This window comes from Meriones unguiculatus, chromosome 7 (assembly GCF_030254825.1).
Source record: "Meriones unguiculatus strain TT.TT164.6M chromosome 7, Bangor_MerUng_6.1, whole genome shotgun sequence".
NCBI classification, from domain to species: Eukaryota; Metazoa; Chordata; class Mammalia; order Rodentia; family Muridae; genus Meriones; species Meriones unguiculatus.
The window spans coordinates 93,954,211-93,973,678 of NC_083355.1; the positions used below are offsets into that span (position 1 = coordinate 93,954,211).

Consider the following 19,468-nt stretch of genomic DNA (forward strand, 5'->3'; position numbering starts at 1 on the left):
ATTGCCTTAACTCTTCAAACAAACAAGCCTCCACTCTCCCAACGACAGCCCACTTGGCTAAGAGCAGTGTTGAGAAGGTGTGGGTGGGTGAAATCAGTACTTAATTTCAGACACAAGACCACAGACTCAGCAAAGGTTACCTTAGCCTACTGTTTCAACAGCTTTCCATTAGCCCTTCACTAGGAGGAGCTTTTTATATTGTTAGTTTTCTAAATGCCCTCTGTAACATTTTAATAGGATAGCCATGTAATATAACTGTTTATGAGCTGTATGAATACCTGTGTGAGGTGAAGAATTTTGTTTTCCCCTCAATAAGAATATGTATCTCTTATTGAGGAGAGAAATAATTTCTAGTACCCAATTTACTCAGAAGAACTTGAACCTAGGCAAGAATATGCAGGAATTTGTCCCACAAGGCAAAACCTGGCCTTAACTAAAACAGGAAAGAACAGAGCTAGGATCCTGGATACCAGCTCCCAGGCCTGAGCTCTTTGTGCTGTCCTTGTCGGCAGCACAAACTAGGAAGAGGAGTTAGCTGCTGTGTAGGTCAGGTTACACAGCCTTGGCACTACTGACATTTTGGGCTGGAAACTTTGTTGTGGGGCTGTCCTGTGTTTTGCACTTGGTATCTATACCTTGGAAGGTCAGCAGAGCCCTCATGAGCCATTCTTCAGTTCTGCTATCAAAAATGTCTTCAAATATTGTTAGATATTCCCAGAGAGGCAAAACTACCCTTAACTGAGAGCTACTAGTTTATTCAAGAATGATCCAGAAGGTTTTATTTATTACTACCAAGGAGCCTGACTAATTCAACAAAGCAAGGAGTTGAGTGTAGTTTAGTTTGTAAGTCTCAGTAAGGCAATGGGTTGCACTTAAAAAATGCCATTGGAATGGGCTCCCTAATAAGGGGAACAGAGGCTGTCTCTGACATGAACTCAGTGGATAGCTCTTTGATCACCACCCCCTGAGGTGGGAGGGGGAGAGGGGAGCCTTTCCAGGCCACAGAGGAAGACATTGCAGACAGTCCTGATGAGACCGGATAGGCTAGGGTCAGATGGAAGAGGAGGAGGACCTCCCCTCTCAGTGGAGGGAGGAGGGGCATAGGGGGAGAAGAGGGAGGGAGGGCAGGATTGGGAGGGGATAAGGAGGGATTGGGAGGGCTATAGCTGGGATACAAAGTGAATAAATTGTAATAAACAAATAAAAAAAAGAAAAAAGTGCCACTGGGAGGAGTGTGTGTGTGTACATGCGTGTGTATCTGTGTGCATGTATATCCCCAAAGAACGAGCTGAACATCCCCTGAATCACTTGTCCTATTTACTGTTCTATTGCTGTGAAAAGACACCACGAGCGCAGCAACTCTTATAAAAGAAAGCATTTAACTGGGGGCTTGCTGGCAGTTGCAGGGGTTTAGTCCATTCTTATCATGGCAGGGAGCATGGCAGCATGCATGGCACTGGAGCAGTAGCTGAGAGCTACATCCTCATCTGAAGGCTGAGACAGACAGACAGACAGACAGACAGACAGACAGACAGAGAAGGATGGAGCACACCTGGGCCTGGCATGGGCTTTTAAAGCCCTTAAGCCATCGGGATGTGGTGCACACCTTTAATCCCAGTACTCAGGAGGCAGGGGCAGGAGGATCTCTGAGTCTGAGGCCAGCTTGGTTTATAGAGTGAGTTCCAGGACAGCCAGGGCTACACAGAGAAACCTTGTCTCAAAAAGCCAAAAATAATAAACAAATAAATAAATAAAGTCTCAAAGCCCACCCCCATAGTGACATACTTCTAACAAGACCAGATCTCCTAATCCTTTCAAATAGCACTCTCTGGTGACTAAAAGTTCAAATATATGAGTCTATGGGGGCCATTCTTATTCAAACCACCACAATCATTATGTCTATCCAAAGGGCCTTGGAGTGAGGAATGGACTTTTCTGGTCCTGGGAATAATTGATGAGGGAAAACAATCCCTTAAAACCAATTCAGCTCAATCCAAAATCAGGCATTTAGCAGGTCCTAGGAATTCTGTCACTACACCCAACTTAGAGTAAGTCCAGCATCCCTTCAAATCAAGAAATGAAAGGAGGCAGATCCTTACCTAACAGGGTGTGTTCGTGTGTGCGCTCTCTCTCTCTCTCTCTCTCTCTCTCTCTCTCTCTCTCTCTCTCATGCTTGAGTGTGCTAAATCTAAATCTTCATTCCACCTCACTTTGCCAGGCCACGAGCTTTCTCCACTCAGGTCTCAACTCATAGACAGATACAGAGACAACACTCACACCAATATCTGCATGTCAATAGTCTGGATTCACCGTCTCTTCTGTATAATTCTGGTAGGCTGAGAGCTCTTACACACCCCTTTGTCTTTACCTTTTAGCAAAACAATTTCAGTCTTAAAATTCTACTCAGACCCAGACTGACACTCTGAGTGACAGACACATATTCAAAAGAGCTATGTCATCAGGCCACAGTGACAGCTACAAGCCCAGAGTCAGAGAAGAAGTGACCCAGAGATTGTTTAATGTCAACTTATCACCTTCCAATATGCAAAACTGACAAAAACCTGGATTTTGAAAGTTTAATCTGATGAAGTAAGTCAACTCTGTTTTTAAGGACGGCTTAGAGAATCACTTTCAGGTAAGTATGCTTGACAGTGGCTCAGAGGGGAACGGTAACAACTGCCACAGCTCCCTGCAGCTCTGTGTGTGGCTGACAGCTAGCTACCTCTGTGGTCTGCGGCACTGCGGCCTAAACATCATTTCTGTAGGACTTGGGATCCCACACTAGAGCAAGGGGTTCTTCTACCAGATACCAACTGCAGGAATGTTGTCCCCATTTACACAGGCAAATCTCCATCGAGGGGCAAAATCTTCCCCATTTAAAGATTTCCTCTCTCAACTTACTTGAGATGTTTGATGCTGTGATTGCTGCCAGCTACTAACAACAGGGAGCAAACAATGAGTCTCAGGAACCCTTAAACAAGAATCAGCCATATCTCCTAAGTTGCTCAGCCCAGGAAGAGGAATGGGCTCATGGTTAAGACTGTATGATGTGCTGGGCAGTGGTGGCGCAGGCTTTTAATCCCAGCACTCAGGAGGCAGAGGTGGATGGATCTCTGTGAGTCTGAGTCCAGCCTGGCCTATAGGGAGAGTTCCAGGACAGCCAAGGCTATATGAAGAAACACTGTCTTGAAAAACTGGGAAAAAAAAAAATGTATATAAACACATTCAAGGTAGCTTTCATTCTAACTAGTCCTAATTTCATGAGATGCAATGTGTGGCTTTTCAAGGGCATTGCCACTCAGAATTAGGAGTGTCATGGTGACTGACAGTGACCCTGAAAACCTACTAGCCTATCTTTGAAGACTGGATAGACTTTACACAGAAGCTGTGTGCCCTTGAAAAAGCTCCTTAATACCACCTGGTCTGTAAAGTGGGAATTACAATAACCTTCACAGGATTATAATATTAAATGACTAACAAATGGTTAATATAGCTAAATATACCAAATAGTTAATACATATACCGTGCTCAGAGTAGTGGGAGCTACATAAATGTTCACTGGTGTGCTAGTTAGCTTCAACTGTCAACTGCTACAACTGATAAGCATCCTGGAAGAGAGCCTCAACCTAATTATCTAGTTCTTGCTGGTCTGTGGGTATGTCTGTAGGAGAGTACCTTGATTATGAATTGATGGAGGAGGGCTCAGTTCACCATGGGTGGTCCCATTCTGAGGCAGTGGTCCCGAACTATCTAAGAAAGCTAATTGAGTATAGAGAGCTAGGCTCTATGGTTCTTTCTGTACTTCGGCTATGAAGTGCACGCCATAGCCAGAAGTAATGCTGTGTGAAACAGCAAGCAGGTCTTTCATGACTCTACCCCTTGACTTCCCTCAATGACAGACCTAGGGAATGGTAAGCTAAATAGATCCTCCTCTCCCCTAAATTGTTTGTGGTGGTTTGAATGAAAATGCCCTCCATTTTCAGGCTTATAGGGAGTGGTACTACTAGGAGGCATGGCTTCGTTAGATTAGGTGTGGCCTGGATGCAGGAAGTGTGTTCCGGGGGTGGGGGGTAGACTTTGAGGTTTCAGATGTTCAAGCCAGGTCCAGTGTCACTTGCTCTTCCTGCTGCCTGCCAATTCAGATGTAGAACTCTTGGCTCCTCCTCCAGCACCATGTTTGTCTGCACACTGCCAAGCTTCCCACCATGATAATAATGGACTAAACCTCTGAACCTGTAAATCAGCCCCAGTTAAATGTTTTCCTTGTTGTCATGATCATGGTGTCTCTTCACAGCAATAAAACCCTGACTAAGACAAAGTTTTATTAGGGTGTTTGCCATAGTAATAGAAATAAAACCACAAAAAGAATCATTGTTGTCCTTATTCTCATCAAATCACCACCACATCCTGTGATACTGGAAATGCTTATGAAAAATATAGTAAACCAGTGGCTGAAACACCTTCAACATCCTCCACAAGGGGGAGAGATCTACTCCATGGCTACTGCTCTGTGATCTAAATCTAAGGGTGCCCATGAACTCCTCTAAGAGCTTTAGGTTTCCATTTAGAAGGAATAAAAAGGGCCCACAGTACCCGGATCATGACCATGTGGGACTCCAGCAGAATCTCAGGAAAACTAGGCTGCAGCACATCCAGGCTGATGTTTGGCACTAGGAGGAAAATGACAAGAGAAAGGCTTCGCCACGTTGTTCTCACAGTGTGTCCTCAGCACCCACACCCTGCCAGAGCCCAGTGCAGTCTTCCTATAAAGTGGAAGTGAGAGCAGTGCCTCAGGAGGGTGACTTATTGATCTTATGTTAAGCACTCATTAGGTAATCTGAAGGCTATAGAGGAAACAGACAAGGCCTCGTCGGTGCTCTGACAGTTCATGATCCCATCACCCATCACTGTGGCATTGGACCAGATGCTGGCTTCCTGTAAGTATGGAACCAGGAACCAAATTTGTCTCGTTCACCAATACATCCACAGGGCCCATGTGGTTCCTGACATACTTAAGAATTGTTCAACAAGTTAACCCACTATTTGTCTATATCAGGTACTAAGAAGAATGGAATACAAGTATGGAGAAATCAAACACAAGCTGGGATGGGGTGGGAGAAAATGAATACAAAGACTGACTTGAAGCTGACAGTGAAGTGGGAATGTCAAAGGAGCCTGGTAGCAGAGATTTGGGATCAGTGTGGCTGTGGTCTTCTGTGAAGTCTGGTTGGTTGTAGGGAGAGGAGGTACTCGACGCAGGCTAACTGACCAATCTGGAACAAGCATTTATGGTATGGAGTCTCTTGTGGTACAGGAAGACAACCTGGGACGGGGGATGGAAGCCTGAAATGGCCTTGTAGGAAGTCATGTGTCACTTCTGAATAAGGAATTTAAAAAGGAAATGGACAAGAATAAAAAAGGACCTAGCAGTGTCTAAAGAGACAACACTTAGGTAGACAGCAAGGGGGGGGGGTGGGAGGGAAGAAAGCAAAAATAAAACATAAACATAAAAATAAAACATAATCACAGAGTCTATGAAGGTTTGTGCTCCTAAGCAAAGAGTTTAGTGGGTTTCTCCCTTCAGAGCCAGCATAACAGTGGCCTTAACTCACGTTTGGGATTAATATGGTCTTCTATATTCCAAATGGAGTTAGCAGTTTCTTTTTGGTACGGAGTGCAAGTAACTTCCAACTGCTCCCAGCCCCTGCCAGAAAAACAGTCACAGATGTCCCAGAAGATTTGGAATGCCCCCAAGTATAGTAATGTCCACTGCTCTTACATCTGTGGGACTTCTTTTCTTATAAGTCAGTGCCCATTATTCTTTTAACCTCACTTTCAGAATCCACTATCCTAACAGTAGCTTAGTATACATCATTTCTACTATACAAGGAGACAAAGGCTTAGAGTTTTAACCTCAAGGCAGGCAGGCAAATGTTCAACTATCAAAACACATAAAATACAAAGCTATTCTGGAGTTCTATGCACTGTAATATTCCTGATGCCTTTTCTTCTTCCATGTACTACTAAGTAAATCAAAGTGAAGTGAGCATTAACTGCTGAGTAATCAAAGCTTCTGGTATACCACTTACAGTGTGAAAAGAAAAGGTGAGCTAGATCAAAATATCAGAACCCCAGAGACTTACCACCTGGGCAGAATCTTTCCTGAAGATCCAAGGACACAACCTGTGACCAAATGGATGAGGCGAATTCGACTTCTCAGTACCTTGATCCGGTTCCCAAATTTTCTATTTACAACTTCAATCCGCCAGAAATCATTTGAGTCCCCTGTCCCATTCTGCCACATAAACCAAGAAAAAAAATTTACAAAAGTCAGGTGATGTTAAGGACAAAGAGTTAAAAAGAAAATGGCCACCCTTTCAAATGCTGCCATGCATCAAAGGTTAAATCGACCTCAACGATTGTTGTAGGAAAGGGAACAAGAAGGTCATAGAAGTAGCCCAAGACAGTGACATTAACTGGGAACTCCCTACCACAAAAAGACAGGGTATAAATCTGAAAGTGAGAAGTCTAACTGCTAACTTTAGAGGACCAGAGGACTAAGTTTAGACAGCTGGTTTTGCCTTTAAATCATACTCAAGACCTTACTCTAAGCTGTTTGTCTTTGTTATTTTGCACATTTGGATACTCTCACCTAAGCCAGGTAGATCTGACCTAGATACCACACCTGGAAATTAAGGTAGTTGTGTTTAATTCTCCTTAGGAGAGTCCCATGGGAAAACAGATGAAAATTCAGAGTCCTGGCTTTAGTAGAATGGGGGCCCAGGAAACAGAAGTTTAGGGAATTCACTTTATGGAATCCACTCTTTAATGATGCCCCAAAGGCCTCAGAAGAGAGAGGGATGAGCAGGTCCCAACAGTTTTCAACACAGCTTTGCTTCAGTTACTCTCAGGACACAAGCTCCCACAGAGCTCTTATTCTGTAAGTAAATACAAGGCTTTGTTAACACGAGCTTATCCCTCTGAGAGATAGGGGAAAGACCAATAAAATAAAACCAGTCAGAATTTGGGATCTGGAAGAAGGTAAGTTCGCCCAGGTCTTTGGCTTTTTGTTTATCCAATTATTATCATTGTGTGCATGCACACATGACTGGGAGAGAAAGGACACATGTGGACATCAAAGAGTAATCTTATGGGGTTGGCTCTCTCCTTCCACCTTCATGTGGGCTCCAGAGACTGAACTCAGCTCACCACACTTGCATGGCTAGTCCTTTACCTACTGAGCCATCTTGCCAGCCTTCCAGTGTGAAATTTAAGAGATCCACATAGTATTCATATCTGACATTTATTAGGTATTAGACAATATAAAGTACATAGTTACTTTGCAAGAGGGAGAGAGACAAAATAGATTCATAGGCTGTTTTTCTCATAGGAAGCCAAGTTAAATGGTTCTGAATGTTAAAGAAGTTTATGTGCAGGCCAGGCATGATGGCACACAGCTCTAATTCCAGCACTTGGGAGACGGAGGCAGGTGGATCTCTGTGAGTTTGAGGCCAGCCTGGTCTACACAGCACGTTTCCAGGCCAGCCAAGGTTACACAGTGAGATAATATCTCAAAAAACAAAATAACAACAAAAAGGAGACTCATCTACATCCAGCCTCCAAATTCTCTTAGAACATCTAGAATTCTGGGAAGATGTGTCTTATTATATGGCCCTGAACCAAGCCTCACAATTTTTTTCCATACACCCTATTCACACTACAGCTTCTTACTTACTATGCCATAGCCAGTGACTTGAAAGTGCTTCCGGGTCAGTGGGGCTTCGTGAAGGTGACTATGCAGGTTCCGAGTAGTTCTGTAAGTTGGAAAAGAAAAGAGCCCATTATCTGAAGAAAAGAGATGAGCATGCTACTTTTTTTTTTTAATTTAGATTTATTTATTTGCTATGCATACACTACTCTGCCTGCACCCCACAAGAGGACACCAGATCTCATTGTAGATGATTGTGAGCCACCATGTGGTTTCTGGGAATTGAACTCAGAACCTCTGGAAGAGGAGACAGTGCTCTTAGTCTCTGGGCCATCTCTCCAGCCCCAGTTTTGTTTATTTGTTTGTTTTAATTAAGAATATGAAGCCATCTGTAGGATTAGAAAAAATTAGAATCTGAACCATTAATCCCAATATACCAGAAAATGTGAGGTCTATTTCCTTATAACAAATAGTGTAGGCCAAGAATCTGAGGACTAGAGAAGAAAGGAGCTCAGAGTAGGAGAGATAGGGAGGAGGACTGTGGGAAGTACGTGCAGCATGCAGGCCCAGGGTGGGACATGAGGCGACCACCACACATTTCGTAGCTTTGAAGCTTAGCTTTTCCTCACTAAGGAGGCAGTCTGTGGAGGAGAAAGAAACGAGCATTTGCAGTAGATATACTTCAGTCAGGCAAACTTTCCTATTCCCATTTACTTTCTGTTCTCACCAGCGGTTTTTTTTTTTTTTTTAAGTGGGAATTTGTCAGGAATGAGGAGAGGATTTAATAAAAAGTACTTAGCTCTTATAACAACTCTTGCTTTTCTCTGTAAGTAGTAAATGCTCATGACACAAGTTTGGGAAATTTATAAAAAATTAAACATGATTCTATTAATTAGGGATAAAAATAAGATTTACTTAGTAGGAGGAATCTAAAGGATCTAAAATTCAATGGACAAGAAAAACATACCAGTTCTATACACACTTTTTCTCCCTTTTGCTCTCTCCTGGTACTTAAAAATCTTCTCTCTGGTAATTCCAGTATACAAATCTTTTGAGGCTGTTTTTGCTAATGATTGCTTTTGTCTGCTTTTGGTCATTGTGCCTTTTCCTTGAGTAATATACCTTTGTGCATTATTCACTGCAATTCACAGCAATTGAATAGCAATGGATTCCAATACTTTTCCAAAACTAGGATAAACTCTTGCTTTTAGCCACACGCCTATGAGACATTACAAGCCTATGGTCATGTTTATTTAAACTAATGGCTTAAAGATGCTGAATCCACCTAGTTGACACAAATGTGAGCTGCAGACCCAGGGGAGGATCAGTTGAAAGTTACTTCTTGGGAACTAGGGTTCCCTATACAACCAGCAACAATCTGATCCTTCAAAGTCACTTTTCCTGGGGTGAGTGAACAGAGCAGAAACGCTCTTAAGCCTAAAATCTTCTGGGTTCCAAGTCTTGAAGAAAGATTACTTGTCACTTTGGAGGAACCTAAAACTATAACTTAAAAACTCCTCTTGAGCAGGGCAAGGTGGCTCATGCCTGTTATCCCAGCATTCAGGGAGGCAGAGGCAGGCGTATCTCTGTGAGTTCCAGGCCAGCCTAGAACTACAATTGAGCTCCAGGACAGACAGGACTGTTATACAGAAAAACCCTGTCTCAAAAAAAACAAAACCAAAAACAAACAAAGCAAAATAACAGTAACTCTTCTTGGGCCAGTGAGATGGCTCATAGGGTAAAGGTACCTGCTTCCAAGCCTGAGAACCTAAGGTAGATGCCAGAGGCCCACTTACAAAGTCAAAAGAGAGAACTGATTTCTGCAAGTTGTCTTCTGACCTCCACATACTGTAGCACACGCACACACACGCACGTGCACGCATGCACGTAAAACAAAAAGAAATAAATCGATTTATTTATTTATTTATTTATGGTTTTTTTGAGACAGGGTTTCTCTGTATAGCCTTGGCTATCCTGGACTCGCTTTGTAGACCAGGCTGGGCTCGAACTCAGAGAGATCTGCCTGCCTCTGCCTCCCTGAGTGCTGGGATTACAGGCGTGAGCCCTCTCACCTGGCTAATAAATTTAATATTTTTAAAAGCACTTGCTCTTAAGAGGTAGTCAAAACAAAATATCAAAGCTCAAGGCCTGGTGGTGGTGGTTCACACCTTTAATCCCAGCACTCAGGAGGCAGAGGTAAGTGGGCAGCTCAAGGTCACAGCCATCATTAAGTCCTGGTCTGCCATTAAGTCCCCTGTGTTCTTACCAGAAAAAGCATAATTTTGCCAGGTGGAGTGGGGGGAACCTGGGTAACAACTGTTGGAAAAGAACAACACTACTGTAGTTAAGACTAATTCTGGCACTATCTTTGCTGTATAAACCTCTCACCTGTCCAAGAGTCCAGATTTACAGACTCCCAACTCTTAAACTGTTATGAGTATGACCTGAGTATTGGACCTAACAGAGATTTAAGGATGACAGCATATGTAGAATGCATAAGCCTAAGGTGTATATAAGTTAATAAAATTTTCCATTCAAGGCCAGCTCCTCTATGAGCATGAGCCAGAGCCAGGCAATTTTAAAGAGCTTTTTCTTCTTTAATCTCTAGATGTGCTGAGCAGTTTCTCACTGGCAATGTGTATTATTTCTGGAACAGGGTGAGGAGAAACATGGCTTCAGGGCTTCACTTATTCTCTGGATTACCTCTTTTACTTGAAATTTTTTTCTAGTAATTCTAATATCTTGTCAGCTTTTTCATGCTTTTTAGTAGTTTTTATATCATCCTGGCATTTCCATTCATTCTAATTAATAGACAGTGAGACAGACTAGCATGCTCGTCTCAGAAACAGATGCTTACATTTCCTAAAATTTATTTACCAAAGATGTGGCTTTGTGCTATCAAACTATCCTTTCCATGGTTACACTTAGGGGATGGAAGTGAGGGTGAAGGCTAAAGTTATGTTTTAAGTGTAAATTACTGTGTTTAAGAGATCTATAAAAAATGTCTCTAACCTGTCAGGCCCACTTGCCCAAGCACAGATATTTCCTGGATTGCGAGGGGCTGTTGTTTATGTATGATAACAAGCCAAGTGTTTTCACTTCTGTAAACAAGATTGCTTGTCCCCAATGCACAGAATGTGCTTGATCACAAGTAGGCAGGAGGTACATAAGCGGGATGTATGCTTGTCCTGGATTGGACAAAGGAAGTATGTGACCTTGCAGGTTTTGCCTTTATAAGCACTGGACTAATATAATTCAAGGCATTCTCCAGGAATCCTGGATGTCCTGGCCATTCTCCTAGCCAGTATTTAATAAAGCTTGCTTCAAATTTGGCTCAAAAATTGTGATAGTGGTCTTATTCTCGCCCAGTAGCATTAATAGGAAAAGGGTCACTGAAAGATATCCCCAAAGGTCAAGGCTCCTTAAACACAAAATCAGTAGGCAAAGGCTAGCTTACTACTCATTCTCATACTATGCATGAATTTCTCACTCCACACAGAAACTTGGTTCCATTACTACTGCCTCAGCCCACTGCCCTAGCATTCAGTTCCAACAACAGCAAGATCACTTACTCTTTGTGTTCTAGTCGAATGATGTCTCCATGTCGGACGAACTCCACTGGGAATGAAGGGTCTAGGGGATCTGCCAAAAAAAAAAAAAATAAGTGTGAGCACCAAGTGAGTCATTCACATACTAGACTAGTGACAACTGAAGGCCTGTCATAAAACAGTCACAGTGCTGTGTGATAAGTGCTGTCAGTGCTAACAGTGTGCTGTGGGACAAAGGGTAAGGTTCTCCAGTCACCTCAGGGAATTAGAGTGTCCCAGAAGTAATGCTTGAGAGTCTCTTAAAGAAGCAGAGAATTCTGTCAAGTGAATACGCAAGATAAAGCAACACACGTGAAAGAATCATACTCATTTGAACAACTGCCAATGACTGTAGAGAAAAAGGTCTATGTATATAAAAGATGTAGGAACAAATGAGGATGTGAACGAGTGGGGCTAGACTGGCCACTATGCCAGGCTGCAAGGTGACCTTTGTCCGACAGGCGAGGAATCCTCCACTGGAACTTCAGGTGGGAGGCTAAGTAATGAAAATTTCCCTAATGAGTAATGCAGTCTCCATAAAATTAAATCCATGCAATTGCCCTAACTGAGCCAGCTCAGGGACGAGAAAGGACAGTGCTCTGTCATATCAGGACTACAGCTGAAGTATGCACAGCTCTTCTCAAAAATCAAATTTTATCTCCTAAGCATGAAATGAAAAACAGCAACAATAAAATGCTGAAAAGAAAAATGACCCCTTTGTAGGTTTCTAGAAGTCAAAACTCGTCATGATCTAGAAAGGTAGCGAGCATCATAGAAAATAGCTGGCAGCTATCACAGCAGCGCAGAAGGCACCTTGTAAAATTCTGTCACAAACAGTGACATGGCAAGACTCCATAAACAAATCAAGGTCAGGATAGCCAAATTTGCTAACGCAAATTCCTGGCTCTGTTAAGATTCACCTGCACAGGCACCGTTGCTATGCTGCCTTATAAACAGGGGAGAAAGTTTTATTTGGTGTGGATTGGGGTGAGGGACCTTTACAGCCAACAAGAACACTAGAACTCAGACTACAAAATTCCCAGGGAACCCTTAGCTGCTTAGATGAAATGCAACCATCTTACCTTAGAAGCCACAATAGAGACTGGGTAGGTTCAAATGTTAGAAGAAACACCTAGTCTCCCTAAAACTTCATCATGATGGACCACCTTTGGCCTGTTGTGTCAAAAGTACAATCAATGTAGCTTCACAGACTCACTCAAGGGGTCAGTTTTCATTACTGAGCATGCAGATAAGGCAGCAGAAGAGATGGTTGTATGTAAGGGGTTAGCCTAAAAACAACAATATAAGGAGATAGCAAGGAAAAAAAAGAGAGAGTTTAAAGAACGGCTGTCCCTGTTTCCAGATTTGGAGCAGCTGCTGCCAGCTCAGGCAGGTGGTATTTGCTGAGCAGTCACAAGAAATGCCTGGGGTTCAGGATACTGCCAGGGAGGATGAGCTCAGGTGATAACTGCCCTCTGCTTAACAGTTACAACAAAAAGCCCTGTCCGCAGATAGCTAGTTGCTTTCCAAGAAAAGAAAGACCCCAAGTACCTCTTGCTTTGTCCTCAAATCAGAGAGCCCAGACAGTGTGTGTATGTGTGTATGTGTGTGCAAGCACCAGCTAAGTTCAAGCACAGGGCTGGCAGAGGCTTGGATTATCAACTAACTCAGCCAGCCCAGTGACCAGAAAGGACAGCTCTCTCTCATATCAGGGCTACGGCTGAACTTTGCATAGTTCGAAAACGAAAGCAACTCCCAGGTACCCTCAGTTACGGCTACCTAGCAGACCCTGAGATGAGCTTACATAACCAGTTCCCAGATGAGATCTGAGCCCTGGCCCTACTGTTTCACTCACTGCTCATCCTCTATGCTTCCCACTGTCCTGGGAACACAACAGGACCTCAATAATGTTCAAAAGGATGCCTGAGATCAGTAAAGACATTAAAGGTGTTTATGAGAAAAGTGAGGTAGACTCAGTGAACAGCACAAGAATCTCAGTCTCTGCCACGTTACCTGAGTTTGTATTATGTTTCTTGATAATCCACAGGTTGTTGTAGTCCTTATGCAAATAGGTGGTAACCTAAATGGAGGGGAGAATGAAGAGGAGAAGATACCATTATGATCAGCCCAGCTGGAAAAGCACAATCCCCAGCAAACTGACACCACGTGAACATCTTTCAGGACACCCAACTACTAACCCAGGAGACCATATTTCCCAAAGGGGCTCAGAAGTTGCACTCTTGAATGAGATTTTCTCCATTTTTCAGAATTTAGAAGCCCTATACATCAAGAACTTTTTAATTTATCTTTTTCTTTGGTAGCATGTCAAGAAAGTTTCAGTTGTCTTGAGGGAGGACCATTATACTGTGATTTAACAGTCTCCAGCACAGAAGCAGTAGATTTAGTCTATTTAAAAAGCAATTAAGACAATGTCTTGGGTCTGGAGAGATGGCACAATGATTAAGAGCAGTGGCTGCTCTTCCAAAGTAACCCAGGTTCAATTCCCAGCACCCACATGGCAGCTCACAATTGTCTGTAACTCCTGTAACTCCAGTTCCAGATCTGACACCCGCACACAGACATACATGTAAGCAAAACACCAATGCACATAAAATAAGAATAAGTTATTAAAAATAAGACTATGCCTCAAACTTTTTAAACGGAGAGGGGAAAAAAGTCATGGGCTGAAGAGACGGTTCATGATAAAGTGCTTGCTATGCAGACATGAGAACCTGAGTTTGATTCCTAGTACACATGTAAGAAAAAGCTAGTGCTCTCAGAATCCTATTACTGAGATAGGACAATAGCTGGGCCTTGCTGGCCAGCCAGTATAACCAGGGAGCTCCAGGTTCAGTGAGAGACACTTTCTCAAAAAATACGATGGAGGGTGATCATGGAAGGCACCTGACGCTGACCTCTGGCCTCCACACGCACGTACACACTATGTGCCTGCATCCCAATCCCATGGACACTTATAAAAAAAAAAAAAGCTATTATTTTTCCCAGAATATGGGTAAATGACACTAAAATGCTCCATGGCTATTTTATCCTACAGTTTTAACCTACAGACATAACTAATTTATAAAGAATTGTGTGTGCACTCATGTGAATGTCTATAATGCAGTGATTGGTCCAACAGCAAAAATCTAGACATACTACGAATCTCTAATGAGAGGACTAGTTAACGTGATACTGCACATATGTAATAGAATATGATACACAAGTAAAAATGTCTTGAAGCATTTTTTTTTTTAAAGCGGCATGCAAAAAAGGCTCATGGAATGCTCACGCTCAAAGTGGCTACCATTCACCAGGCACTATTCTCAGCACCAGGCACGTTTTACCCTGCTCAATCATATTCACAGCTCTGCACTGTTGGTGCTATTATTTTCCCCACAATATTACTAAGAAATAGGCTAGGTCTTTTGCTCAAGATGACACAGCTTATGGTTCGGGGAGGCAGGATTCCAAGCACAGCAGGTAACTCCAGTGCTCTAAGAGGGGAGACAAAAATACAGCCTTAAGCTATATTTTATATACAACAGAAATACAGGCATTTCTTCTAACTTCAATTGGACACAACATGACAAATTTACTTGCAAAAGATAAAAAAAAATTGGGAACTAGCATGTATGGGGAAAATTATTCTGTATGTACTATGGCTATATTTGAGTTATTTGAGTGGACTTTGTTTCTCAGAAAAAGAAAAAAAAAACAAGCAATGATATTAAGAATACATAAGCTGACTGGGCATGGTGACACCTATAATTCCAGCACTTGGGAAGGTAGAGATAGGTGGATCTCTGTGAGTTCAAGGCTAGCCTGGTCTATAAATCTAGTCTAGAACAGCCAAGGCTACACAGAGAAACCCTGTCTTAAAAAACAAACAAACAAACCCCAAACAACCAAAACAAACAAACAAAAAGAAGGAGGAGGAGGAGGAAGAGAAGGAGGAAACAAATACATAAGTCAGGGACAGTGGCACACGTCTTTAATCCCACCACTTGGGAAGCAGAGGCAGAGGCAGAGGCAGACAGATCTCTGTGAGCTCGAGGCCAGCCTGGTCTACAGAGTGAGTTCTCAGAAAAACCAAAACTAACTAACTAAAGCTGAAACCTAGAGACTAATAAGACATTAAGCTTAGGGCAGAGAGGTTAACTAGAAGCCATTTAGTCCAATCACCTCGATTTACAGCTGGGGAGACAGCCTAAGAGAGTCAGAGCCTGACACTCTGTCCCTTGACCCAATGTGCTGTCCATTCAGGACCACCATCAGCTTCAGATGGTACTCAGGGGCTCCAAGCATACAGCCCCAACTAAACAGTGTCTTCCAGAGCTTGACCTTCCTCTCCTTCTGCACAGTGTATCCAAAGATCTGTCACTTTACTATTCTCTTCATCCTCATGGAACAGCTACTTGTGATTTTCTGCCCTGGCTATGCATTAGCATGATCTACGGAATTTAAATCAAAGCAAAAGTAAACAGTGCTTGGAACCACCCTAGGTCAATTAAAGCAAAATCTCTGAATAAGAGTCTGCAAGTCAGAATTTTGAAAGCTCAGTTAATGGCTAGAGAGATGGCTCAGAGGTTAAGAGCACTGGCTAGTCTTCCAGAGGTCCTGAGAGCAATTTCCAGCAATCACTTGGTGGCTCATAACCATCTATAATGAGATCTGGTGCCCTCTTCAGGTGCACAGGCAGAACACTGTATATGTAATAAACAAACAAACAAATAAATAAGTCTAAAAGCATGGAAGCAAGCTCAGTTAATTATAAACTGCAGCCAGGACTGAGAACCACTGGGCCAGAGATAAGTGAAAAACCAAGTATGAGAAAGTAATGCTGCAACCCAATACCCAGGACCAGCTCTCTAGTAGCTAAAAGAAAATGGTGCTAAAGTACTTGAAGAAGTAAAACTTGGCAGAACGAAGCTCTCAATCATTCTGTAAGAGAAACATCACTTGCGAGTCTCTTAGATTAACAGCCTGACACAAGCTTCCATCTCCTACCACTCCATTCACCCTCTTACATCTCTGCATCTGAGATTTCTGTCCTTCCCTCTCCAGCAAAACCAGTGTGGCAGTCACAGGCACACTGAAGTGCTCCCCACTCCTTTTAGAGACCTTTCCAACCTCTTTCAATCTCTTCTCCGACCTCCCAGTCACTCCTTCATTGTCATTCTCTTCTAGTTCCACTCTGAGCAGCCTTAAACACTCCCTTAAATGTTGGGTTCCCTCACTGGTCCTTTCTCCTCACACTATTCCTGAGCAATACCACCCACCAACCCCCTTTGTGCTAACACCTACATGTCATGCTCAGATCTCTTTTCTGAGACAAGCCTCAAACCTATCACACAAGAAAAATTCTCCTTTCACCTCAAAACCATTCCTCCCTATTTATAATTATGATTAAATAACATCACACACATACTTAGACATCATGACTATAGAGTTACACACAGCTCTTCCTGACCTCCATACATTACCAAGCCCTACTATGACACCTGAGAAGTGTTTCCTGAATCAGCTCTGGCCTCTAACCCCTTTGCTTCCATGCAGAATTGTCACTGCCTCCTAACCGGTTCTCTGCAATCCATCACACTCCTGCTAGGGTTACTTTCTAAAATTACACCCAACCATTCCTCAACACTTAATCACTTTCATGCATCCCCAGGACAGAGTCAAACCCAGTCTCACAAGCTCAGGCACCTTCCACCAGAGTCACTTGAACATCTGTAACATGGACACCTTTCATATGTGCCCTTTATATACACCTTCTTAACAATCCTATAGTGGAGAGGAGCATTATTTATTTTCCCCTAAGACCAAGAGACTAAACCACAAAATGATTAAGACATTTGTACAAAGTCAAAGCTATATGGATTCAAACCCAAGTAATCTAGTCTGGTTCCCAGATCTGTAGATTTCCTCATCACCCTCCAGGCCAGGAACTGTGGCAGACACGCAGGAGTTCCAGGATCAAACAGAAGGACGGGAGAAGCAAACTCTCAAAATTCCTTATAAAATGATTCTCCTGAGACAGGCAGAAATGCCTGGGAAGTGTTGTAAAGGGAGGAGGTGGGGGATTATGAGATGGACAGAGAGGAACCCTGAGCTTAAACCTAAAGAAGCCGAGGTTAGCCAAAGCAAGAAAGAGAAGGAGCAAGGAGAATGCTTCAATAAAGAGAAACTGAATGACAGGTTCAGTCACAGAGAACAGTTCAGTGTGGCTGCAGCCAAATACACAAAGGGTTACCCACCTGCTGCTGGCGAGCCCCAATGCCCTCAGGGTAGAGGTGCCTATGGGAGTGCAGGTAGCCAATGGCCATCCGGAGATTCTTCACAGTGATCACAGAGCCATAAGCCAGGTCTGCAGGAAAAGAGACTTCAGACATGACAGGCTGCCCCTGCCTGGTGAGGGGGAAGGGGATGGGAGTAGTTAAATCTTCTTACAGACATTAGCGGGCCCAGGCCTGCCTAAAGCTGGAGTCCCAGTTGCCTTCTCACGCCAATGGAAGCAACTTAAGAGGGAGCTCCCTACATTTGCATTATGTCTAACAGCAGCCCCACCACTGAGCACTTTGCCTCAGACTCCACACTCCCTCACAGACTGCTCCTCTGCACCCCTCTTCTCATTCCTTTCTCTTGCATGCTCCTCTTTCCAGTCTCCTGCACTCAATACCACAGAATCAATCGCCTTACCTTTGAAACATGTCCTAAGCTCCACTGAACAAATTTTGGTCCAAAGCTCCCTCTTTAAGGACTAACTCCACATACTGCCTTTCCAAACCAGTGCTTTCTCCTGCTTTCCTAGTCTCATTCCTTTCATTCCGTGGAGCCCACTGTGTTCCTGGAACTAGATACTCCACGAGAACAAAATGTCATTCCTGCACTCAGGGCCTCAATGACATCTTTTCTCCTCCCTTGCCTGATACCTGTTGGGTATGTTCCTGGCTGTCCCTAATCCTAAGGTACAGCCCTGAAATAACTTCCCAGTGGATGCTCCTACCTTTCTAGACATCCTATACTTTCTTCCAGCCATGCTAACTCTACAGTGCATAGCATTTCTAGCTGCCTGCCTGCTCAGAGACCTCCATGTGATCTCCAATATCTTAAGTATCTCAAACCTTCAACTTCTGGGTCCCAACTTTCTTTTCTAACTTGAGATTCCAGACCCTGCATATAAGCTGTGCCTTGTGCTTTACCCTGCCCTTGGTATTTATCTTGCCATCCCTTCTGCCTAATATGACCTCTTGCCCCTCAATACCCACTGAAGTCTACTCATCTCTCCAGGTCCAACCCAAGGCAAACCTTTGCATGCATGCATATGGGATCTTCTTGAACTGGCTCCTAGCACTGTCTTGGCATGTGCTTCAATCCCTGGTTCTATATTCTACCCCTCATTTTTCTTTGCTTTGTTTTATTTTGGTTTTTGAGACAGGGTCTATATAGCTCTGGCTGTCCTGAAATTTGCCATGTGGACCAGCCTGGCCTCAAATTCATAGAGCTCTGCTTGCCTCCCTTAGGATTAAAGTTATGTGCCACTACTCCTGGCTCTGTATTTCCCTTTTAGGTACTTAACACAGGAATGGAGGTCCTTCGCACCAGACTATTCCCTGGAGGGTGAATACCTGCTAATTACTATGTGTGAGTGTATGCACACATATATGCATAAGACTACAACTGTCCCTAGAGGGCCCTGTTTGCTCTGCGACCAGATTCCCTCAGAATGGCCTTCTTACAGAGCTGGCTTTGACAGCTACAAAGAAGTTATTCTGTGTACTATAGAAACTGACTCTTGAGAATTTGTACTGTAATACTGGGATTTCTCCCAGTCTGCTATATATGGACAAAACAAACAAAAACAAAACAAAACCACAAGTTTCAGACTTGCCTTTTCAAATTCAACTTCCAGGAAACCCCTGTGCCCAGTACACTCACATTCAGGGATAGAAGCATTGTGAAGGCTATTTCCTGAAAGCCGGGCTTGAAAGGCAGAACTGAAGAAGCCATCACCAGGACCACTGGGGGGAAAGGAGAAGCAGGAGAGAGTCAGTTATTAGAGTCAAAGCAGCTGGGTGTAGTGGCACACACCTTTTTTCCCAGCACTTGGAAGGCAGAGACAAGAGGATCTCTGTAGGCCGAGTTCAGGACAGCTAGGGCTACACAGAGAAAC

The 19,468-nt window shown here is 43.4% G+C and overlaps 1 protein-coding gene across 1 annotated transcript in view; it reads right to left on the reverse strand.

The window, feature by feature from the left end:
• Nucleotides 1-19,468, reverse strand: part of Pomt2 (protein O-mannosyltransferase 2) — a 46,369-nt gene that overhangs the window by 5,379 nt on the left and 21,522 nt on the right. The window contains exons 8-15 of the mRNA XM_021653163.2: nucleotides 19,234-19,316; nucleotides 17,553-17,662; nucleotides 13,309-13,375; nucleotides 11,281-11,350; nucleotides 7,736-7,814; nucleotides 6,144-6,295; nucleotides 5,613-5,704; nucleotides 4,594-4,670 (exon numbers count right to left, since the gene is read on the reverse strand). Coding sequence (XP_021508838.1) covers nucleotides 4,594-4,670; nucleotides 5,613-5,704; nucleotides 6,144-6,295; nucleotides 7,736-7,814; nucleotides 11,281-11,350; nucleotides 13,309-13,375; nucleotides 17,553-17,662; nucleotides 19,234-19,316 — 730 coding nt within the window. The remainder of the gene's footprint in view (nucleotides 1-4,593; nucleotides 4,671-5,612; nucleotides 5,705-6,143; nucleotides 6,296-7,735; nucleotides 7,815-11,280; nucleotides 11,351-13,308; nucleotides 13,376-17,552; nucleotides 17,663-19,233; nucleotides 19,317-19,468) is intronic.